The 25,343-nt window shown below is 46.8% G+C and overlaps 1 protein-coding gene across 9 annotated transcripts in view; it reads right to left on the bottom strand.

The window, feature by feature from the left end:
- Positions 1-248: 248 nt before the first annotated feature.
- Positions 249-25,343, bottom strand: part of sulf1 (sulfatase 1) — a 120,254-nt gene continuing 95,159 nt past the window's right edge. For 7 of the 9 annotated variants that reach the window (XM_042067329.1, XM_042067326.1, XM_042067330.1 and 4 more), the window contains 16 exons: positions 24,197-24,348; positions 21,750-21,919; positions 19,108-19,258; positions 18,643-18,818; positions 18,379-18,507; positions 18,100-18,156; positions 15,962-16,097; positions 11,825-12,095; positions 10,998-11,241; positions 10,748-10,844; positions 10,388-10,482; positions 8,778-8,849; positions 7,563-7,732; positions 7,202-7,344; positions 6,691-6,814; positions 249-2,278 (listed from right to left, as the gene is read on the bottom strand). In XM_042067329.1, coding sequence (XP_041923263.1) covers positions 1,374-2,278; positions 6,691-6,814; positions 7,202-7,344; positions 7,563-7,732; positions 8,778-8,849; positions 10,388-10,482; positions 10,748-10,844; positions 10,998-11,241; positions 11,825-12,095; positions 15,962-16,097; positions 18,100-18,156; positions 18,379-18,507; positions 18,643-18,818; positions 19,108-19,258; positions 21,750-21,919; positions 24,197-24,348 — 3,092 coding nt within the window. In that variant the 3' untranslated portion in view covers positions 249-1,373. Of the gene's footprint in view, positions 2,279-4,791; positions 4,826-6,690; positions 6,815-7,201; positions 7,345-7,562; positions 7,733-8,777; positions 8,850-10,387; positions 10,483-10,747; positions 10,845-10,997; positions 11,242-11,824; positions 12,096-15,961; positions 16,098-18,099; positions 18,157-18,378; positions 18,508-18,642; positions 18,819-19,107; positions 19,259-21,749; positions 21,920-24,196; positions 24,349-25,343 lie in introns of all 9 variants that reach the window. The other 2 variants (XM_042067333.1, XM_042067331.1) reach the window with 2 other exon arrangements.

Consider the following 25,343-nt stretch of genomic DNA (forward strand, 5'->3'; position numbering starts at 1 on the left):
AACGGCAGTGCGTTAGAATACTTGCCTCTAAATGTTTACAGTGAAAGTATTCAGAACACCAAGCCACAAAGAGGAAGGGAAATAGGAAGAGTATAAGGAAGTAAACCAGAAACTTTCAAAAACCATGTACTTTTAAAAAAAATCTTTATTTATTAAACAGCTTCTTAGCTTTCCAGAAGCCAGAATTGTTTCAACACTTCCAAATGAAATTTCCTTTTAAAAAACGGGGACAAAGAGGGTATATGGGGGGGGGGGGTTTGCTTGAAATTATGCAATGCAAAAAATGCTGTTTTATCAAGTATTTCTCAAGAATGAATAAAAAACTGATGGACACTGATAACCTGAAAAACAACCATTGAAAGCAAGCATGACTATACTGCAGGGGATGTACATAAATTATTGGTGTTAGTGTTTCTTAATGGTACCTCTATAAACAGCTGTTGGCTTTTAAAATAACAAAACCTACATATGCATTGTCTGATTATCAAAGCACTTCAGAATACTGGTGGAGCTCTAAGAAGTTGCATAATAGAACCACGTATGCATTTCAAGTCCTGCCTAGCCCATGTGACTTCTGGAGCACAGGGTGGACAGTTCAAGTGTTTACTAACAAAAGCGTGACCAGGAAAGTGTGCTGTAGCAGAACATATCTGAACAAACTGTGCGCTAAAGTGTGCCTCTTATAACTAATGAACAGAAAGAGAAAAAATAATAATATATATATAAATTGTACTATACCCCAATTTAATGCATTTAAACGGGCCTCCATTTGCAGTATTGATGGCAACTGATGCTTTATCAGCTAAGATTGTTTGTCTTTGAGACAGTACCATGACTCAAACTAGCAAGAGTAAATAACTGGTCTTGTCTATCACACAGTGTAGGTTTTAATTGACATCAGCACAAACTAAACTGTTGCTGTGGAGGATTAAAAGTGCATCAAACATTAAACTGGTGGGTTAATTTCCTGATGTATTGCATTGCAATGGTTTCACCATCACGTTTTTAACCTATTATTTAATAAAAATATATATTAAAAACATAATTTTATGCACGTTTCTCCACTTGAAATTCAAAATTCATGATGTTTAAGCTGCATTAAGGTTTTTTTTCTCTTTCCTAAATAGATATATATATATTTAAAAAAAAACAATGTAACACTGATTTCTAATAAACTGAAGCACCTGTAAAAAAATAAACAATAATAATAACATTATGATTTTCTTATTATACGATTTCTAACTCAAAAAAACTAAGAAAACAGCCCAGCGCTCTCTTTAAATGGAGGGTGCCTTGCTGTATATGCAGTGTCTCTGGAGCTTACTGGCATCATGGCAAGGAGCCTGCATCACCCCACTAACTCCTCTCTCCCCTCAGAGTGCACTTTTGGTGGGTAGAGGGGCGAAACCGCTCCCCTCTGAGTCATGACGTTCCAGCCCAGAGGGTTTTGGGGGCTCTGTTGGCCCCCCGTGGGGAGTGTCTGGCTGGGCCGCAGGGCCGTCTCCTGGAGGGTCTCTGGGCTGGGCAGGGTGTGGGGACAGGGGCAGGTAGCCCTGGGCCTGGAAAAGGTCTTCCTCCTCCTCCTCCTCTTCCTTCCGCTGGGTCTGGTGGGTCTGCGGGTCCACGTGGAGTGTACTCGGGTCGTGGAGGAGCTCGGCTGGCAGGCTGGGGTAGGAGGCGGCCCACAGGACGTGCTCGTGGCGAGTCTCCAGCTCCGTCAGGCCGTTCCCGCTGAAGCCCGCGTCGCTGCCGTCCTCGTCGTCCAGCTGCTGGAGCCAGGCGCTGGCCCGCGGCCGGGGGGCCGACGGCGGTGGCGGCGGCCTGCCACTCGGGGAAGCGGGCGGAGGCTGATGGGGCGCCTCGGGGAGCTCGTTCAGCTCCTGCCCCGGGGGGGCCCCGCTGGGGGTGTGGCTGGGGGGATTGGCCGAGGAGGGGACGGTGGTGGGCGCGACCAGATGGGGCCACTTGTCGCCATGCACCGAGTCGGGCCCCTCACCGCTGGCGTCGATGTCGTTGGGGCCCCCGTCCCCAGAGGCCGACTCAGCCAGAGGGTCAAGCTTATTGGTTTGGTTTAGTCTCTTTAGGTTGCTCAGCAGTGCAAACATACTATCTACATCCTTCTGAAAGTTCGTCCAGTCGTCCGAGCTGGGTCGATAGTCAACCCTCCGCTCGTAAAGAGTCTCGTTTACACTGTACAGATCGGCCAGTCCTTGCCAATTAAAGTCCTCTGTGAAGTTGGGCAGCTTAACCTTTTCGTCCTTCCCATCCTGGCTGTGTTCTGTGAAAGAGAGACACACACTGTTAGCTGGAGGAGCTCCTTCTGCTTTAGCACACACTCACAAAGGCGGGGGGAGGGGGGGGGGGGGCAAGCATGCCTGATCACTAGCTCACTGTGCTAGTGCTGACCACAGCAAGTGTCCACACACACACGCACACACACACACACACACTCAAATAGAGCTTTGTGCTTTTGTATAGAGGACCCACAACAGGCATTGGCACAAACTCAAGCCATAACCAGAGGCAACCAAGAGAAATAAAATAATTAAATAAAGAGCAAAACAAAGACAAAACTGATTTGTTTTATAAACTGAATCCCACAATAATCCATCTTAGACATCATGCACTAAGACAGAGAGCACCAAAGGTTCTTCAACAGAAAGGAACGTCCTGCAAGAATGACTGACAAAAAGAACGTGAGACGAAAGGCAAAAAATAAAACAATAACCCAGGTGACCTGGAAGCAAGAAAGAAACAGCAACGCAAACAGGACAGGAAACGGGACAAAAAAGATATGTGAACATCAGCAAAATTATGTCAAGAAAACAGAAACGGTAGAACTCTCTCACACACACACACACACATGGCCCTCATGAATTGGATGCCCCCAAATGAACCATAACTCTAATGATGACAGTCTCCTCTGTTTATGGGTGACTAAGTTGGTGCAGTAATGAAGAAGAGGAGTGTGGGTAATGTAGTCTACGGTATGGAGGAATGAGGCATGGAGATGAAACCATGTTGAGTGAGGCTAAAGGGACACTCACAGGGGCGACAGAACGGGCCTCCTCAGCTTTGACCACTTTCGGTGCTGCTGTTGCCTGGTAAGCAGGTGCCAAAGACAGACAAGGTCAAAAGAGGTGTCACCACGATGCTTTGCTACTATTGCCAGTGCCAGTGAATCCACAAAACTGATTGTTTGTTTGCACACACACACACGCGCACGCACACACACACACACACACACAAACATGCGCACACACACACACACACAAACACACACACACTAAGAGTGTTCCAGAGTAAACCGAGACATTCTAGAGACCAACATTAGATTAGAACCAACAGTAGCGAAGACTACCCCTTCTAAACCATCTTGACCATAATATCAAGATGTTTCCATTAATTCAATATCTTTACGTAATATTGCACACAGAAACTTCAAAATGCCTCCCTTATGAGACATTTCCAGGCAGATTTCTGACTTCTGTAGATCAGTCCAGTTTATCCAAAAACACTTTTAATGCATTTCTGACCAAGCAAGAGATTTGTAAAATCACTGGCATGTCATCACTGTTATCTGAAGTGCTCCAGTGGGGTTTCTCAGTCCTGCCTCGACCAATCCACACTGCTTATTTTGGGTTCTGCAGCACAAGGTGCAAATGGGGCAACTGGGCAAGTCTAGTCTGTCTACTCGTCATCAAGTAGGAGTCTGCAGAGGGAAACCCAAAACCTGCTGTGCAGTCCTGTGGAAGCAAGGCTGAGAAACCCAACTAAAGCTGCTCTGAGATATCAATGCAGATAAGAGGCGCCAATCGGACTACTCTAGCACAGAATAATTACAACAAGATGATCTAGCTGGCCATTTTGGCTCAGAGCTGAAGTAATATCGCGCTTGTCAGGGCTTTCAGCACAGCCTTATTGGGTTCACCATTGCAAAGCAGGGCTGGTACGAACATACGCTGCATTTAGGTACAAAGTGACACATGCATTTAGATGTACATGCAGGATGGCACAGCTTATCGGTTTCATTCAAAACAGTGATGCTTAATTGTGTTGGCTGTGTCGTAATCTCATTCTCAGTCATTTTCAAAAAAACACACTCGGACTGTTTGTATACATAAAGATGTATAAAATAATTTAGAGCTTTTCAAAAGCCAAATCCATATATCCAAATAGTTCATGTGAATTGGGTGGGGTATTTTGCTAGTTCTTTAAAAAAGGGACTGAATGTAGTTACTTTGTGGGTGCATACCATTGGAATAACCACCACACCAGTGTCAAAATCATGTAATGATTCATACAAACACAGGAAAGCAATTACATGTGTTTTTAGGCAAAAAGGATGCTGCAGATATAAAGTAACTGAATTATCACCACAGCGATGAGAGAGGATATACAGGGGAAAAAGGGAAAACAAAAACAGGATGACATGAAACACGGAGGAAAGCAAACAAGCATGAAAAACAGCTCCCACATGACACAAGCACTCGGATGGAGCCCACAAGACAAAAGCTGGCCAGCGGGACGCTGTGCGGCCTCGTTGTGGAGATAAACACATGGCACGGACTCTTCTTACAATGGTCAAATCAAAATGAGATCTTGCACAAAACACACGGGTAGAATTATGGTTAGCGCAAACTCAGCATGCAACCACACATGTTTCGTTCTATTTGCTTTTGTTTTTTTGTTTGTATGTTTTTAAGCGTTGATGCATCATGGGAGATTAGTGGAATGAGCTGGCCCATGCAGTTGTTACGGAAAGCCAGTGAGGACAAAAAGGGTGAATACCTGTGTGGATCATAGCTTCCGCCATCTTTACTCCCTGATCAGGAAAATAAGAGCAGTCGATTGTTAATGCATCGCTCACGATCAAAACAACTAAAATCATTCACAGTCACTGTAGTTCTTCATGCATGGCCTCTAGATCCCTATGGAGAAATGCAGTTAACATGATTTGATGAAACAGAGGACAGAAATGGGAGTGAAAGAGAGAGAGAGGGATACAGAGAGAATGAACTGGGCTGGAGGACCGGAAGTTATAGTCTCCTGGGGGTTCTGTTTTAGAGCAGATCTTAGGTCAGACACTGAATCCATTTAATCCAAATCATTGAGTTCACACTTACACATAAGGTCTTATGCACTTAAAACTAACATATTCATGAATCTTGCTGTTTACATAAGCACCAAGGACATTACATGTACCACTAAAACTAACTAATATCTGAAGAATGATGTCCTTAATTATAAGATAAATTGCTAAAATATTTGTCAAATGAGCACATCGTCTTTGCTACAGTATTACTGGGATGAAGGGGGTTAAAGGTAGTTGTCTTTGTTTCTGGGTGAAACCTGAAGCCAACATTTTAATTTAAAAAGGAGAAACTAAATGATGATTTGTGATGCACACCTGAAATGGACCTGGAAGTGTTGACAGCCCTTCTTGCAGATTTATGTCTGGCTTATATTACACGATGGGTTTTGAAGAACACATGCCAACAAAAAGACAGACCATGAGAGGGGCTGAAGTCATATTCAGTTTTGTTTTTCTTTAACCAGAAGCCTAGGCCAGAATACCAATTTAGGCAGAGCCACCTTAAAAAATAATAATAATAAAAATAAACTGTGGCTTCATCACCGAGGTGAGACAAAAGTGTGTGAAATTAAACTGACGGGTCTCAACAGCCTCACTGACCGCCAGTTCAGAGCTACATTGCCAAGTTGCCTGTAGTCAGATGACTCAATGATGGTTCTATGTCAGTTCATAAATAGTAGCACAGCTTGAAAAGATTATTTTCATAAGCTTGCTGTGACATGAAATAAAACCAGTGAATCATATTGAGGACCTCTGTTGAGGAAGAAAAAAAAACTGATGAGATTATCCTATAATTGAGTCTTAAAACTACTTCCAATCATCACTTATGCACATTGCTCTAAAATGTCTGATCCACCAGACAAAACCATGAAAAACAATCAAAATTATTAAACACAGCTCTGGGTTCCCATTAGATTGGATCGCCTTTAAAAGAGAGAGACAGAAGAAAGTCAGAAACATCCAGTTCAGATCAGGAAAATGGTGTCAGGATACCCAGCATTCCCTGTAGTGGAATTCAGCCGTCAGACATTAAGCTTTATGTCTAGGGATATTCCTCTGGATAGAAACTACTGGGAGGCAGGATCATTGATTTTAAGTGGACACGTGTGCATTCATCATCGAGCACTTCAACCTCATTCCCATGCAACATGCAGCACCAAGAGGCAGAAGAATGAACTAATCAAACGTGCTGACCCCACAGTTAGGTGGAAATGATCTCTTGATGAAATCTTATCCTAATCTGTGTTATTACTAATCTGAATTGGCACGACCGGTCCGTGAAGGGATGAAGTGGCCTTACTTTATGTCAAGTGCCCTCTTTACACTGTACAGTCATTAATAAAACTACATTTATTTTCTGAAATGATATAACATTTTAATAATCATAACCTACATGTACATTGAAACACACATTATTATTACTATTATCATTATTATTATTATTTCTATTATTAATTATTATTTCCAAAGGACACTCAACATAAAATGTGGCCAAATGAAAGCACAAACCAAATGCTAGGATACCCTACTGGGTATCCATGGCGACCTGCTGCACTGGACAAGGCTAAGTTGGATGGGAGAAGAGATGGGCTAACCTGTGTCTAGGCCCTTGGGCCGCGGGTTGCACTGCTTGTGACCCTGACAGCTGCGCATCTCCATCAGCTGCTGGTGCAGCTGGTTCAGGACCTCTCTGTCCACCGTGAACACTGTGTTGGTCAGCTGCAACACACAAACACAAACACCGCCATCGTTATTCACATACCCATTTATATTCACTCGATTTACATGATCATATGAACATGCCTCTCTTCCCTAACCTTTCATTCAGAATCACATGTATACCGGTACATACATTTTGAGTTCAACCTGCTGTATATGTATTTATTTAGGCTAGCATATCATTAGTATTTAGGCTACTCTACTTACCTTGACATTATTAAATTAGCATACATGGTTGTCTTTCAAAATGACTAAACTAGCAGGCTTCATTTTCTGATTCCACATGGCTGTTGCACACATGACACTGTACTCTAAGTGTCGGAAATAACTTTGTACGGAAAATCACATAAATACTTCACGCAGGCATTAGTGCAGCAATCCTCTCACCTGGTAAGGATCACTGTTCAGGTCGAAGTACTCGAGGAACCCTGTGGCAAACTCACAGAATAGGCTGTTGTGGGTGTCGTTGATGGTGCGTAGACACCAGTAGGTGTTGTTATTGGAGCTGGTGCAGGCACAGAATCCCCCCACTGGAGATCAACACCAGAGCACAGAGCCAATCGTTAGCATGTGCAGCATTTAGGGCATGCATGCTTTTCCTCTGTGATTATCAAGTAATATTGCAAACATTTTTACAGAAATTTACAGAAAAAAATTGGCTGGAAAGCTTAGTGCAATTTTCAAATAATTTAGTCCTTTCTATAGTGGTGAAAGTGGTCTATTTCTTTAGATGGTGCAGTTCACGTACAGTTCCAGAAGGGGGCAGTCTGCCAGTGGTCATTGTTGTGGATGAAGCAGGTGAGTCCAGGCATGCTGCAGTCATCCCCCTTCCTCTGCCTCTTCCGCTCCTTCCGTTCCTTCTTCTTCCTCCGGATCTCGTTATACAGAGTCTTACCGTCCACTTCCTGCACTGCCTCCCTGATGGACACACAAAAAGAGCCAATGAGAGGGCAGCTTGCAAAAACTCAACAATCCAGATAATCCAGTAGAACCCCTGACCAATCAGGCTTTTCTATGCAAACAAGTGGCCAATCAGACCACAGTTCAATGCACAAAAACACCTCACATCAGACAACTGTCCAATCAGACCTCTTCAATTTTCTCAAACAAACTAATTACACAGACATTAACAGATGAATAGTACAGACACCATTAAGCCCTAAACAAATCAGCTCTTGTGTTACAGCCTCGTCTTCCCCCAGCCTCCTTGCCAAACAGAGGCAGCTGTTCCACATTTGTCTAATAGACTCCCAATGCTTCCAGCATTATCTCTTTGGCCTGAGTGTAGGCCAAGCTTTTGAAGAGATAACAGTGTCTGTCACTTTGACAGGCTACGACTTCTTGATCTTGCCGGGGCTGCTGAGAAGGCCTTGGTGTCACATGTGGGGGGTTTGATCCTGTTGACGCTTGTTTGCTTGTTTGGCATTTCTGTCCTGCGGCAAGAGGCCCAGGCGACGTGCCTGCCGGAGACGAGCGGCCTTCACTGTCCACCAGGGACAGGCGACGGCGCCATGAAATTGCAAAACAATCTGTTGTCTTTTTTATAACCCACACACACACAGTCTCACTTACGGATTTGGGCACGAGAGACAGAGAAACACACTCACATAGACAGACACGAACACTCTGTGCCAAGAGCATCATGCAAACCAGGCTCTAGGGTGACAAACTATCACCTTCCATCCTGTTTAAGTGGGCGCCAGCCAACTGGTGAAACGTGGATCACTGCGCTATTGTGCTCACCGTAAACCAAGCTATAATTATCCTCTCATCCCACAGAGTAGCTACGCTATCCGTGTGAACCTGGCTTTCGCTCCAACCAACAGTGTTTTGTGTTGAGGGCAAGCCAATTCTTTACACAGTGGACACAAGCAGGACACACATACGTCAGACACACGTCGTCAACGGGGACCACGCAACAGGATGGACGACAGAAACACACGTGGAGGACAAAGGGACTCACTTAAAGGTTTGGAGACGGTCATTCTTTTTCTTCAACCTCTCAGGTTTGTTTCTTTGCGCTTTGCTAAAGTAGCTGGTTTAGGTGGAGAAGAGAAGAGAAGAAAAGAAAAAGTGCCAAAGTCACAAGCTTCTCAAGTTTCTCAGACAGGCAGAGAATTATCAGAAAGAAACAGACCGACACAAGCAGCAGAACAGCATCGCTACACTGATGTAAGTATGTATGTACATACAAGTATGCAAGTACTGCAAGCAAGGCTGGGTTAGTTTTATCACAAACACCTATGACATTAAAGGTAGTGTCAAATGTCAAATCGTTTGCTTTAAAGGTGCTCCAAAGTGTACCTTTAAGTGGATATGTATCCTCAAATAAAGTTGGCCTCATTGGGCAGGGTGGGCACAGTTACAGAAATGTCCCTTTCTGACTTCTCAAATTGATTTTTGACTTTTTACCAATGAGATGCTACAAGAAACTCAAAATCAGGGATAGGACCTCTGTGATGTCAGTCAAGAATAAGAATGCTGATAGGCTGGGCAAGCAGGCAGAGGGAGGGGAGAGAGCAAGGGAGCATTGTCAGAGCTTTAGATAGCGCTACAGTACCTTGATTAGTGAGCTTTACACGTTTTAGCTTTAAATCGACCACCGAACTGTAATTCTAAACAACATGACCGTGACCATTTTATAAGCAGAACGTCTGTTCCTAGATCAGGCCTTGAGGGTTTCTATTCCGAGGTGAACAGGACAGTTAGAGAGTCAGCTTCTTGGGAGCTTAGACTTCCGTCCTCGTCAGGACATGGTGCCAGGTGTTAAGCTGGCAAGCCTCCCAGCCGCAGCCTCCTCACAGACAGCCTCTAGACTCTAGCCAGTGCATACCACCGTGGGAAACCAAGACCGAGGACATTCTGACACCATTACATCTGACACATGCAAATAGATTGAAGGCAAAGATGAGGCCTTCACCTTCCAAGAGTAAGCTGCCAAGCAAAGCTTGGAATGATAAACACTCACAGGGGTTCTGTTCAATAACTGAATCTACATGTTCAGTTGCATAAACATTTAGCATTCGTGTGAAGCTTTTTTCTTGGATAGTGCTTCTACATACCACGTATTGGTCATGAGGTTATATAATAATAATATCTGAAAGGTTTCTACAACGGCATTAGCCTAGAAATCTAGACGCACCCTAGCGGCAGCAAATGTAATTTGCAGCCAGGGTAGTCTAGCAACTCTCTGTTGGCTTGCGAGCTGGAAAAATGAAACTTCTATCAGGCCAATCACAACGACGGTTCCGTGTGAATTTCCTGCTACTTGAAAACAAAGATGATGGATGCTGCTGCTGGGGAACAGCAGTCTTTGAATCGCGACTCGAGTTAAGCTTTTTTTAAATTGCCAAAAGTTTGATCAACTAGCCAACTAGCTCCACTGGTGGGAAAATGCATGGGACTCATTGATTGAGCAGTGCCTATGGTAAATTCCCAGACCCTATATCTTGATGTGTGTCTGGCTCGTCAGGCTACAACTGCATTAAAATTCACAATTTTAATCTTGAGTTTGCCTTCACCACTAACAGGCTCCTGCACAGGGCCATGGAATGAGATGGGAGTCCACCGTACCTCCTCTTGCTGCAGTCACAGTCGCCAGGACGCCTCCTTTTAAGGTGACCCCGGACCTCCCGCAGGTGCTTGATCTTGTCCTGCAGAGCCTCAATCTGCCAAGAGGACGGTAGAAGGACAGCTTGTAACATCACACCAGCACTGGGAGACTAGCTTCACACTCTACATTCAACATCATATACACTTGTAGATAATTTGCATCACTAACAGAGTTGAGTAAGTGCATAACATATATACATACAGTAAAATAAAAAAACTACTGATATATTATCTTTAAGGACATTAATGCCAACGGTTTTAGGTTGATTCACTTATGGAGTTGCAAATATCTGTTCTCAGGAGTGGAATTCAAACACCAACCTCCTGGTCAATGTAGCTCTTGTGGTCTTTCCAGGCTCTGGACGACTGGTAGACTTCCCTCTCGCAGTGCACAGTATCGTTCACCAGGATGTAGCACCTGTAGGCACAAACGACGAGAAGAAGACGTAATCAGAATACGAGGACGATCAAGCCAGTCCAGTGGAGATGTGATGATGGTAATGTACCATCAAAATATTATTTCAATATCAATATTTATAAAAACATTAAATATGTCCAGACAACAACGTACTTGTGTGTGACTTTGAGGGAGTTGGGGTAGCCCACAGCGTTGGTGTCATCGGCGAGCATCTCCTCGGATCCGTCGTCTGACTCCAGGCCGAGGTCCTCTTGGGGCTCGTAGTGGCGTTTGCTGATGGCACGTGGCTTGAGGGCATCTTTGTCGTCGGCCTGCAGGTCCACATCGTAGATCAGCCCCTCAAACTCTACAGACAAGGACCTGGCTGGACGTGTGTGGACAAAACGCGGCCTGTAGCCTGAAAAAGAATAATGTGCAATAGAAGGCTTTGGTACATAATCCAGCAGTGATATACTTCACTTACAAAGCATGTCCACTAGGTGGCACACTAATCTATCAAAGCCTCCCATTTCCAACACAGAGGCCTGCCTCAAATGACTTCAACATTTTTGTACTGAGCGCAAAACACACCCTCTGCTAACATTGCATAGCTAATGAAGTGAAACACTTAATCATGGCTAGCGCGTTGGCCAGGAGTATAAAGCCGCCAGACCCAGCGCCCCTGATGCTGCCGCAGATATGAACTGCTAAAGCCTCAAACAGCTCATGCTCACGCCCGCAAGCTGCTCAGGGACCACCCAGTCCCAGCCACCAGTCCCAGCCACCAGCCACCAGCCCCAGCCAACAGCCCCAGCCCCAAGCCCCAGCCCCCAGCCACCAGCCCTCAACGTCCCTCTACTCTTTCTCTCCTCTCTCCTCAGCCACAACCCCAGTCCCTAGCCCGGTCACTCTCTCTCCCCTCGTCCCTCATCCTCCAGACCAGTCCCCCCCTCCCCCCTCTTGGCCCAGCTCTGTCCCAGCTCCCTCCCCGACCCACTCACGCTGGCTGCTGCCGCTCGGCCCCATCTGCCTGCGGCCTCGGCCGCGCTCGGCCTTGGAGGCCTTGTAGGGGCGGTCGCCGCAGTCGCACTCCTCGTGGCTGCCGTAGGGCCCGCTGCTACCTCCTCCACCGGCACCGCCACCACCGGCACTGCTGCTGCTGCTGCCGCGTGAGCGCAGGCTCCGGGCGCGCTTCCGGGAGCCCTGGTCCTTCAGGCTGCCTTTGCACTTTGTTAGACGCCACTTACCCGCGTCCTCAATGCAGTGCCATTTCTGTCATTGTGGGAGAGAAAGAGAGAGAGAGAGAGAAAACATGAGAGGCGTGTGATGAATGTGCTGTTGAGATGTTGAATGAATGTTTTCCTCCTCCTGAAACTGGGCCGTGTGTGTTTTTTTTCCAGGGCGAGCGTATGGGGAGGTGGGTGGTGTCTATGTGTGGTGGAACATCTGACTAATGCTCAGTGCACAGTAGGTGTTAGTTTGATGTCCAAACACCCATCCATTTTCCTGACAGGGATGAGCTCAGTGTCCGCAATTAAAAGATCTCAAGCATCCACACAGCCTAAAAGGGGGTGAGGGCACTAAAGTACTTAAACAGCCAACTCAATGAGCATCCTGGCTCACCCCAACAAAATAAACCAAAAAGATCCCCTGAAAAAAAAGAGACAAAAAAAAAAAAAAGTCCACAGTTTAATTTGGATGTAATCTGTGATTCTGGCTCGCTGTTTGGATTCGCAGTCAAGGCGTTTCCTGCTTGCACCGCGGTTCAGACGCTTGCTCACGACTGTGGGAAACCGTATCCAAACAATGGCTACGGTCCTGATCAGATTTCCTGCGAAGCGCGCTCCCTCGCGCCCCGACGGCACAGGCAGATTCCACCGCTGACAGCCATATTACATCTCTATCTGCAGGCTCCCAGGCTTAGAGAGCAAGAATACAGGACGGGAGAGGAGGAGAGGAGAGGAAAAGAAAGGAGAGGAGAGAAGAGGAGTGAAGGAGAGAGGATAGGGAAGGAGAGGAGAAAAGAGTCAAGGAGAAGAGCAGAGAGGGTAGAGAAGAGAGGAGAACAGAGAAGAGGAGTGAAGAAAAGGGGATAGGGAAGGAGAGGAGAAAGGAGGGGAGAAGAGGAGAGTTAAGAAGAAGAGCAGAGAGGGTAGAGGAGAAGAGAGAAGAGGAGAGGAGCGAAGGAGACAGCATAGGGAAGGAGAGGAGAGGGGATACAGTAGCCACTGGGAACATTAGCATCTCCACGCACGGCTGAGTGGCCGAGATACACAAGACGGCGAGAAGGCGGCTCCACTGTGAAAGGTGGTTTCTGACTGTTGTCTTTAGTCACTCACTGATTCGCATGGGTTACTGGACACACAAACATAGCACAGACAAACGGCACTCACCCACACACACACACAAGTTCTCATGCAGAGGTGAACTGCCTTCTGTCATACTTCCTGGTGAAAATTGCACTTCCAAGTCCATGAATGGGTGTGGAACAGGAATGAGTGCTGACACACACACACACACACACACAGACACACACACACAGACACACACAAATAAGCACACAGAATGTCCTCACTGACTCCACTTCAGGTCATTCGCTGATGAACAGCAGTTGTCAGGAGAGGCTCAGTTAAGAGCTTTTAAGGGCTAAGCCCACACACACACACACACACACACACACACACACACACACACACACACATTCCACTTTGACGCCACAGAGAGCTATCAGGGGAATAGCCTATGGAGGGAGTGAACACAACAGACCGCACAAGCTGGGACTTGATCTGTCAGAACCAGACTGAGCCCTCACTGAGTGTGTATTCTGACACACACACACACACACACACACACACAAAAACACACATACATACATAACAGTGACAAGGATTAATACCAAGCCAGTAGCCTTTGGTCATGAAAGCCCCCGGCTACACTGTCTGAAATCTGATCCAACATCCTCCTCGCTCTGGGATGGACATAGCTGTGGGTGATGCAAGTTGTGTGACCGTAAACAACTCTCCCACGTTACGAAAGGAAATCCAAACCAGCGGCGAGACTGAGCCCCGGACCCGGGCCAGATGGGGCCCGGCTCCTGCCCCCGTCACCGTCGCCAGCTGCAGCCTGGGAACGGGGCCAGTGGCTGGAGAGAGGATGCCTTACCCGGGGCTTCCTTGCCTTGAGCTCTGAAATAAACAGCTTAGCCAGCGGAAGCCACGGCACAATAATACAGGTCGGATGCCTGACTTTATCGGGGGAGGGGGCTATAAATATGAGTGCTCCGGAGGTCTCCTCTTTGGGGTGGATTACTGCCCCCCCCATCCCCCTTTGAGTTGGGAGCCCCCGGTAGGAGCAGGTGTCCCTGGTCAAAGGGGGATTGAGTCATCCGTTGTGGAGGTGGGACGAATTTGACCTGATCCTCCATACATATTTTCTGGCTGGACGCAAGGAACAGATGGGATGGACTGGACTTGGATCGTGCCATTCAGGTTTATTTAATGGAGGCAGAATTAAAAGGGAAACGCCAGGTGCAAGTAATCATCATTTATCTCAATTATGTGACACCCTTACACATAACCTTCACACGAGTCAGGAAGGACACGCACACATACACACACACACGTGTAGACAGGCACGCACACACACAGACACACACACACACACAATTGGGCATACACACTTACAGGCGGAGCGTTTAGACAGACACAAGCAGCCTGCACGCACGCGCACACACACACACGCACACACATGTATAGACAAACACACACACACACAGGGTCCTGTATTTTATATAAATGGGCCTGTGGCTGCCTTTGATAAATGGCCAGTTTGAGTGCTACATGCAAACACTTATTAGGTCATAAAAGCTGTCTGGTTCACATTAGCGGTGGCCCTTGAAACCCTGTCTACCTCTTTAATGCCACCTGAAATTGGAACAATTTGTATTGTTCAGCTCAGGCTGATTCACAGGCCTACCACTTAGTGTTAAAAAGGGAAGGGGTAGGTTGTGTGTGTATGTGTGGGTGTGTGTGTGTGGGAGGGTGTGTGTGTGTGTGTGTGTGTGTGTGTGTGTGTGTGGAGAATGGGCCTACTGCCCCGTTAAACAAGCTCTGATGAAAGGAAACTGCGAGCAAATTAGTTCCTCTTGTGCATACATTCATACACACACACACACCAATTTCCAATTACACCTCAATTGTTGTAAATGGCAATTTGAATTATGACGAGACAGGAGACGGCTGCTATGCCGAGATGGGTCTCAAATGTTGCTCCAAGCCGCCACCGCGAGACATGGTCTCGAACAGAGCAAAGTGGTGGAAATAGTTGCATTAGGCGCGGGGGTGGAACGCCATCCCACCGCACCATCTCACTTCGCTTCGCCAGGCGGCCCCGACGCGGCTCTCCCGACGTTTCATGTGGGCTGCCGGCGAGCGAGACGGAAAGCTCAGCGGACAGACGGCGCGGAGCGGAGCCACTTTACCCATGCAGTATGAGAAGTGAGTGTGTGTGAGTCTGTGTGTGTGTCTATGTGCATTTGTCTGTCTATACGAGAGGATGTGTATATTTGTGTGTGTGTGTGTGTGTGTGTATGAGCAAGAGTGAGGGTGAAGTGTGGTTTGCTGTCTGTTGGTGTGTGTCTGTGTGGTCTGTGGGTGTGAGTGCGTGCTGGTATCGATGAGGGCATGTTTGTACGTCTATGGCTGTGTGTGTGTGTGTCTACATGTGTGTGGTGCTCATTCAGGCCTGTCGCAGACGCTGACGCGGATTCTAATCCCTTGAGACGTCGGGCTCATTCCACTCCACTTCTCTCTCTCACACACACACACACACGCCTGATGATGAGAGTGCTCACTTACAGGCAGATCTCAGTGAAGTGGGCAGTTTTGTAAACTTGTCCCCTCAAATCAAGGGGTTCGAGTTTCTTTTCTAAACCAATCAGATCGCAAGGGAAGGTAGCAGGGATTCCCCTGAGTTCCGAGTGAAGCACAAGTCTGGAAGTGTTTAACATTTCCAGGGTGGCATGGGCCATTACAGTACATCGTAGACCTCCGAGATCTTTTGTTGTAGCAGAGGTTTTTAAACAAATGTCTGGTGTGTGTGTATGTGGGTGTGTGTGTGAGTGTGTGTGTTTTGCGTACCTGTCCTGGCTGCTGGCAGGGCGTCTGAAACTCGGCCTGCTGGCATGCCTCCTTCACCTTCTTGTACTTGGGCAGGCTGTTGGTGTGCTGGGTGCTCACACTACCACCACCGTCCTCCTTCTTACGCAGGATTTTACTGGAGAGAGAGAGACAGGGTGTGTGTAGGTGTGAGTGTGTGTGGGGGGGGGGAGGGGGATAGAGAGGGGGAAGGGGAGGGGGAAGGGAGGTAGGAGAGAGGGATACAGTGGGGAGCAGAAAGAGAGAAAGTGCGGTGGTGAGTGTGGGGTGGCTGGGTCGCGGCTCGCAGCCGAGCTGAGCTGGCAGTGGCTCTGTGGCTTTGGGTGCCAGGAAAGCCCGGGCAGCCAGCCCAGGTCAGCGCTCAACTCATCCACCCAGGGCCAAGTCATTTGACCCCCTGGCACTGACTCACCCACATGCTAACCAAAGCCCCCCCCCCCCCCCTCCCTCCCTTTCTAAACCCTACTCTACCCCACCCTAACAGAGTGAGCGAGTGAGCAAGTGAGCGAGCGAGGGGAACCAGCTGCATTCTCAGGACGAGCTGAAATAACTGGCAACAAAGGACAACAAAAACCCACTGAACTTTTTACGGCTATCTGTCTCCCCGACCGCCACTGTGGTTGCCTTCTCCGCTTCATGCTGACGTTCAGTCATCTTTTGCAAGCCAAATATCTGGTGTGTGTGTGTGTGTGTGTTGTGGGGGGGGGGGGGGGTATTCTGGCTCAGTCCTACCCCCTTGCACTGTTTTGTGGAAAATAAATTATCGAGGTGGCCAAACACTTTAATCTAGCCGCACATACACTGGAAATAATCATGCCAGCTCTCATAAACAGGTCAGATTCATGCTCTTTTGGAGTAAACATGGAGAAGGATTTTGGTCACTGATTCATTTAACGCACAGGTATAATAATTCTATCTGCGTCATAGGAGATGCCATGTAATCGCTTATTGCCATCTACTACTTCCCTCAGTCTGCTTTGAAAGATCTGCTGGCAGTCTCTCTGTAAACCGTGGGGAAGAAAGACAGAGAGAAAGAGAGGGAGGGGATGAGGCCTGCAGCGGCAGTTAGGCCGGCAGGCATTAAGATATGTGATCACACACACACACACACAGACACACACACACACACACACACACACACACACACACAGACAGTCGCGGTGACAGGAAGAATGTCAGTCCCGCGACTGCTCCGTAGTCTCCCCGGGCTTTTAGCTGGCACGCACACAGATTGAGGAGATTACTCTGCCATGAGCCGCTCGCTTCTCTCTCTGTCTCTCTGTCTGTTGGTCTCTCTCTCTCTCTCTCTCTCTCTCTCGGTCTGTCTCTCTCTCTTTCTCGGTCTGTCTCTCTCACACACATAAACAGCCTGTGGTGTTATGGCATCTCGGCCGAAGTAAAGAATTTCCAAAAGGGGCCAGCAAACCAAACTGTTTGGCATGCATAGATGCATTCATATTTAGTGCAGGTTGTGCGGCGAGACTAGGAACACTTCACCAGTGCACGAGGGAGTTCTGGGGCCGAGCATTCATGACCCTGATTCCATGTAGTGAACTCTTTTATCTCAAGCGATGCAAAATGTCCTGAGCTCATAACCAATGAGACTTCCCTTCATGCTGCAGGTAACTTAATCCCATAAACTAGTTGAAGGATTGGAGACAGGTTTGTTTATTTTGAACGTGCCCATCTCTGGTGCAGTAGCCCACTGAAATTCAAACGGACTCTGGCTGCAAGGACACTGAGGCAACTGGAGCCTGGGCGTTGCTTCTTGAAAGGAATTCCTCAAAACAAAGCCTATTTTTCCAGAATCACCATCAAAAGTTGCTTTTATTTTTACTTCTACCTTTGTTTAATCTTTCAGATTTATCCCATTAACTTTCAAAGGATTAGCTCTGATTATGGGAAGTTTACCAACATGTCAGGCTAACCTCAGAGTCTGATACACCAGGATGTCTTCATTCACGTTACACTTAAAGTGGAAAGAACTAAGCTATGACATAGTGGAAAAGACAAGTAAAGTGGTCGTCATACCAACGCTTAAATGAAATGTGAAGAATTGTGTCAAACATGTCTACCCTGACGTGTCTGACATGGAAAAAGGCCCAAGGAACATGCCTTACCCTCTCTCCACCAGGAATGTGTCCCTCCACACTTTTGGTTTCCGGTTTGGTTTGAATCTGAAAATAAGAACACAATGGTAAGTTGATTTGGAATTTAATTAGCTCAATTTGTTTCATATTTACTTGCCACATACACATTTTATTATGGTGTGTTCACTTATTAGGGATTCTTGCTCTCCTCTAAGGCATTTCAGCCGAGTTACATGCCAAACATATAGGCATTAGTGATTGCACAATGCCCACGCTCTGCGATTCAACAGCTTTTTTTCATTAAATCACCTGTTTCCAGTTTTCTCTTGTTCCAGAAGTTTCAAAATGGATTTCCCATCCATGTCAGAGGGGGTGTCCAGTCCAGCGATGTCCAGGATAGTTGGGGCTAAATCTATATTCAGCACCATATGGGGATTTCTGCACAGGTAGGGGAACAAAGTGCTCATTTTCAACTGTTTAAAAATCCAGTAGAGACATTAACACTGCAAATATAAATGTGTGAATGAAGTTTTAAATGTGTTAATGAAAGTGTTATGATTAAGTTGTTCTTACACTGCTCCCCGTTCTACATTCGGCCCTCTCACAAAGAAAGGCACTCGGATGTCAAAGTCATAAGGCATCGATTTCCCCTTAACCAGCCCAAACTGCCCGATGTGGTAGCCATGATCAGCTGTGTAGATAATGTAAGTGTTGTCCAGCTCGCCAGTCTCCACCAGCGCCTCGTAGATCTACAAAATCAACGTTTACAGTCACATCAGTCAACACAGCAGACGCCTGTATGTCTGCCCTATATTCTGCAGTGACATTACCAAACAAAGGGTGTCCATATTAGTCAATTTTGCATCACTTCTTCATGCAGCTGATGCTTTTATCCAATGCAACTTACAAATGAGGCACAATACTGTGTAAACACCACAATAAAACAAAGAAAGCAAGACAGAGAGACAGAAAGAATAAAAGTACAATTAAGCTTCAGCATCAACCATTTTGGAAGTAGGAAGGAAATCCTCCACCAACCTTTTCTACGGAGTCATCCACAGACATGAGGGTCTGCAGTCTCTTCCTGTGCAGGAAGTTGGTGAACTCCATGTGGATGGGCCTCATGGGGCCGGTGTACTGCATGATCCAGTGCTTGTCCATGTTGGGCGCGTAGTTGTAGCTGGGGGTGCTGGAGAGGGCAGAGGAGAGAAGCAGAGTGGGCATGAGTGGGCATCAGCGCTCTTTCTCCCTGCACTCAAGTATGTGCCATGTTTCCCTGTCATATAATTTACCCCCACAGGTGCCTGTGAGTTTTATATGCTGTCCAAAATGTTTGAGGAGCAACAACGCTGGACTAGCCGACTCTGGATATGTTTGCACTAGCAGATGTACCAATTCTCCCTGTTAGGTGTTTATTTAAAAAAAAAAAAAGAAAAAAAAGAAGATTGAAAGATTTTCTGTCCATCTCTTCTCTCACCAAGCTGAGAGTCTCTGGCCTCTTGGCGAGGAGAAATCATTTGAGGGTTGGCACAAGCTTAAGCAAACAAAAGCTCCACAGCCGTCAGGCCCAAAGTAAAGTTTCTAATGACCCCTGGACAGAAGGGGCCCAATAACTCACTGCATGTTTGAAGTGGGAAACAAAAAACAAAGTTAACAGTGGAGACGGTGTTGTTTATGGAACCGCAATATTTTTGGGCCATGCACCTGCTGACTGCAGGTTTGGATTGTGGTTTTGGAGATCCACTGATATGGCAGTACTGCTCAAAATCATTTGTTCACATCACAAGAGGAATAGCTTAACTTACTATTCTCTTCAGTGTACCTTTAATAGGGTGCTTTTAATGAGGTCTACTCTATAATCTTTGGTGATTACCACCAAACACATTACACATTACCACTGAATCCTGCCATTATTGGCAAGAAAATACTGAAGTTATTTTCAGTATTGTGGGTCTTAAGGGAAGCGCCTCACTGCTACAGGTGAGAAAAGCCATCATCAAGCCTCTCCTGATAACCCACTGTCCACCCTGTAAGGAACACAGGCTTTAACTACCCAAAGCAAGAGGGCATGCAAAAAACTGCTTGATATCTAGTACTAGTGTGTGAATGGGCATGTTTATAAAACGTGCCTCTGCTCCCACTGAACAAGGTAATTGCTGTTTGATTTGGCCTGAATGCTTTTCAAATGAGCAATATCAGTTGTCAGGTCAAACACTGTGGCGGGCACAAATGGGTCTGTGTGCTTTTCCAGTTTCAAATAATCCTCTAATAGACTTGTCCAGCACGTCGCCCTGACTGTGCCCTTGATGAATGAATCATTAACGCTTTCTAAATTTGCGCTCGGCACCGAGTCAGTGAGGAGTGAGGTCTTGACGTTTCTCCCATTCACTTCGCTGTTCGCTTGTAAGCGTCGTCGGATGCAATGGAGTCGCCCCCCCCCCCCCCCACTTCCTCGTGCCATTCTCTTCCCCCGCCATCTGCCCACCATTTTCCCCCCTTGAAGGAACTGGCTGGGCAGCATTCCCTGGGCCACAAAAACATGCCAGTCAGCGAGAGCCTCCCAGGGGCCCCCTTCTTTGCCCCGGAGCAAGCCATTCAGAGTGCGGGCCAACACTGAAAATAAATTAATAACATCACAAAGGGTGTTCTAGAACAAACAATGCATTCCACACATCCCTGAACCTGCCGAGTGAAAGCTCTGATTGATATGGAGGAGGTCGGGAAGTGCTCCAGGAAGCAGGGGCTATAATAATAGCGGCGAGGGGAAAGAAAGGAGGTAGAGGGAGACGGGGACAGAGAGAAAGAGAGAGAGAGAGAGAGAGAGAGAGAGAGAGGATAGGGAAAAAAGGGAGGAAAGGGAAAAAAGAATAGGAGGAGTTCAAGCTGGGCTGTGTGTATGATTATGATTGCTATCTCCCAGTCTTTGGGGGTTGCGCTCTAAAAGCATGGAAGCCAGAGGACAGTGGGAGCGGTGCCATGGCCCAGCCTATGGGCTCCGATCCCCAGCCATAAGTCAGTGATGATAGTGCCGCAAAGCCACCGTGGGCTTGGCATGGCGAGCGACACTCCATAAAAACCTCATCCCCTGGCCGGCTCACTGCGGACGTGCCAAGAGTATTCTTGGATGATAAATCATTCCAATTTTTCGTGGTGGTAAAGTCGTTTGCGAGAGAGCCACATTCCAATCTGCTGTCATCTCTGGAGGGAGGATGGGTGCACTCGACTTGATACACAGACAAAATATGGGGCCCTTGAATTCCAAACTCAACAGAGTTATATTTACCTGTCAAAACAGTCATCGACATTACTCGTTCTTAAGCTTAGCCTCATCATGAACTCATTTGCAGAGCTTACGTTATCGTACGTTTATAGTCGTGTCTGTCATATAAAACCACTGTCACATAAATGCAGACACATTAAAATCAACTGCCATCTCTATTATTCTATTGTCTGAACTTGTCACAATTCTGTAGTTGTTGTGTAACAGGGTAAACCTGAAAGGGAATGCTGCACTTTTGTACTTGCGCTGTAGAACATTATGTTTAAATACAGTTTAAATGTTACCAAACATATACGTTAAAACTGAGAGTTTTAATGGGAGTTTACGTTTTAAACGGAGTTTAACTCCAGGTAAGTTCTGGAACCCTGGTTCTAGAATGTTCCGAGAGGTTGTCACTCACATGTGCTGCGAAGCGTTGGGGAAGAACTCAGAGTACTGTGGAGCAGAGTCCTCAGGTCCGTGGGGTGCCGCATGGCTGATCACCATCATCACCGGCCGATGAGGGTACATGCGCTTAGACATCCGGAAGAAGTTGATGCTGTCATTAGTGATCAAGTCCGTGAAGTAGTCCTGTTAAAAAAAAAGAGGTTGGTTAGGGGGGGCGTAGGAGTTGGGGGTTTGGTGGGGTCAAGCTCAAAATGAAACATTCCTGCACAGCAAGGCAATGAAAGGGATTACAGTGAGTCTGTGGAAGTGCTTACATTTTTTCCCTCATCACGGCTTGGCCCCTTCAAGTCACCCACATACCACCTACAAGGTAGGCCACTGCCTCCGTTAAGGACTTTTACATTGCGTGTGACTTCATGGGGCCATGGCGCCTCATTGGATACGACACCCGGTGTTGACACCAACACTCGCGGACGAGAGAAGGTTGCGACTCTCGGCCCCGAGAATGGTGTTTTGGCAACAGCGAGGTCTCTCCGTCCCTACTGCGAGGCTACGGTCAGGAATGCACAGGAGGCCTCTGGAGGTGACCCCCCACCCCGGCCCAATAACGTGGGGGCAAAGCAAGCCTGGACCCCCCCGCTTCCCCCCCAGCATGCACTACAAGCAGCCACGGCTGCTGTGACCTGATCCATTCAGGTTGATGGGAAAGCCACCTGGCCCTGGCTGCCCCAGACCTAAGATAAAACTAACACTAACAGTGCAGCAGGCAGCCGTGGGTGTTGAGGGTGGGGGGGGGGGGGGGCCAGGCTGATTTACAGCTATTCTTCAAGTGGCCTGCTTATGGACTTTGCCCTTCTAGGCCCTCTGCACCCCGTAAATGTCTCGCTGCTCAAGTGCGCCTCTGCAGAGGCACCCCACCCCCGCCATGCATGTGCTGCTCATATGAGGAGTCTGGGAAAGGGCGCTGCAAATCCCGCAAAGACTAAACAACTTGTAGACAATGAAGAAATGAATCCTCTACAATGACACTATGAAAGTGGAGAGGAACCTCCAGCGCATGCTTTTAAAACTAAATAAGTGTACATTTGAGAACTTTGTATCTCTTTCAAAAGTTCTGATGACTGCATTTGACCCAGGCACAGCCTTGATCTGGTGAGTCAGGACAAATCTCGACTCGGGGGCGAAACGAAACATGTTGGAACGGTAATCATAATAGGAGGACAATAAAATCGCAATATAAACCACGCTCAGAGAATTGTTGAGTCAGGGACATTTATATGTGGTCACTTTCCCTAGCCGCACTCTTAAGGAGCTCTGTTGATTTTGAAGACAGAACGTCTGGCACAGTGCATTGGACAGTCCTATTACAGTCGAGTCCAAGCCATGGTTTTATGTCACTATCCTCAAGGTTACTCTCCTTCTCTCACAGGCTTCATAAATACCCTTACTAAAACCTGATTTCCGACATTCTCTTTAACAAATGTTATTTAGTCTCAAAATGAATCAAGCCTGACGTCAATCAGGTTCTTTATTGAAAGTTGTTTTATAATTGAAGTATTCCTGTGGTGGGTTTTGAGGTCTACTTGTACGGAAAGTCTCCAGATCCTATATGATGAACCCTTAGTTGCCTCTCAGACTTGTGGGTAACTTTACACCTTCTGCTTATTCAACAAGCAAGCCATTTGACATGTGAGCACCAAGCCAAACATTTATTTACCCATCTTTCCAACGACCCTATTTAAAAGAGTGAAAGCCAGGGCAATTTGTGCCCAGACCAAGAAACCTCTCCTCAAATTCCAACATGCCTCGAGAACTACGCTACCTAGGAGGACGTTGGCAAGCGTCAGGGCTCGGAAAATAAATTCTCTCTGACAGCCTCCGTGGTCCGCAGCGCTGTGGAGTCGGGGAGCAAGACGCCATGCTAAGCATAAACTTCTCAAACACGGATTTATCACTTTGTTCATATCCATGTGGGTCTGACACAGGGACGACAAAATGTTCCCCCACTCGCTCTGCTCTGCGGGCTGCCAAAAAGTCTTCGATGTACAGGCAGTAGCATAACATCCACTTTTGAAAAACGACTGTGAAAAAAAATAAGGTAGCAATTTCCTTCAGCAGCTTTGCCCTAGGGGCATTTTTGTGTCCTATTGTTTTTGAACACTGTGGTCTGTTGCTTTTTTTTTTAAAGCCTTGCCACTTTGAAAGACGTAAGCACAGTTGATGCTGTTCCTACTTACACTCAACACTCAGCATCCAACCCCTTTAATTTCCCCCAAATTCCTACCACTTTAGATCAGAAGAGGATTATGAGCGATTTGGCAAACTAGGAATTAGTGCGCAAAAAGAAAGACCTAGCAATTGGACATTAAACCTCAAACAAAGAAGCAAGTTGGATTTAATAAGTGCCCTCTGTTGGAACCGAATCTGCAGTGTGTGAATGGAGGACCCTTGGGTACATACCTTGGCATAATCTGCCCCGTGCTTTTCCTTGTAGCCATTCCGACAAACGGTGTAATTATAGAAACGGGAATTTTTGATCAGCCCCACCCACTCTCGCCACCCAGGCGGGATGTAGCTGCCGTTGTACTCGTTGAGGTACTTCCCGAAGAAGCCTGTTGAGGGGAGACGGAAAGACGAGAAAAGAGACAAACGTGAATGTGATGGGTAAAGACAGCAGATAGAAATGACAGCCTTCTCCAGAATGCCTCTCATAGTTTTGGTCTCCTCACTTATCTCGCCACAATGGAACGGATAAGCCTAATGTTTTTCTTTTTTTAAGCCTAATTGTTTTTCTCGTTCTTTTTGGAAGTCATGATCAGTGTGGTAAACTGTTGTGTGCGTTGCCCTTGGTGAACATGGACGCTAGGGGATCCCTCTTCCTTCCCGCCTACACTCCTTAATGGCCTCACCTCTCTAGATGTGGTTTCTTTTGAAAGTACCTGTGCATGTTTTTCTTTCTCTCCCTCTCTTCTCTGTAGCTTTCTTTTTTTTTTACGCTATGCTAAAACATTTCCCCCAAAAATGGCCCGGGCACGCTGCCAGTCTAGCCCAGCAAGCTAATTGTAGACTAACATATCAGCTTGAAACCACAGGCAGCGGAGGCCGCAGGCTTCAATCCAGTGGGCGAGCTGGCCGTCAGACAGTCACACACACATATTGGCTGGTGATTGGGGACAGACCACGGGGCACGGTTGCCATGTTTGGTTGTTTTAAACCAGACAGGCAGACTGAAGCTTAGCCGTTACGTTTGCACTGGACTTTCAGGAATGCGTGGCAACCGAGACGTGACTTTCCAGTGACCCAAAGAATGGGCGGAAAAGGGAACATGTACCATGGCACCAGAGAAGAGGGAACATGTACCATGGCACCAGAGAAGAGGGAACATGTACCATGGCACCAGAGAAGAGGGCACAGAGCCTATGTGACTCAAGCTGTGTCCAGAACACCCAGTCATTCACCACAAAGTGCACTAAACAGTGAATAACCTTATAGTGGTATATGCAGAGAATGAGTAAATGTTCCAAACACAGGAATAGATTGCTTCAAAATGCAAAGTAGTAATTAGTACACGTTGCTACTATACCATATACTGTGCCACCAAAAATAT

This window comes from Alosa sapidissima, chromosome 17, assembly GCF_018492685.1.
Source record: "Alosa sapidissima isolate fAloSap1 chromosome 17, fAloSap1.pri, whole genome shotgun sequence".
NCBI lineage: Eukaryota > Metazoa > Chordata > Actinopteri > Clupeiformes > Clupeidae > Alosa > Alosa sapidissima.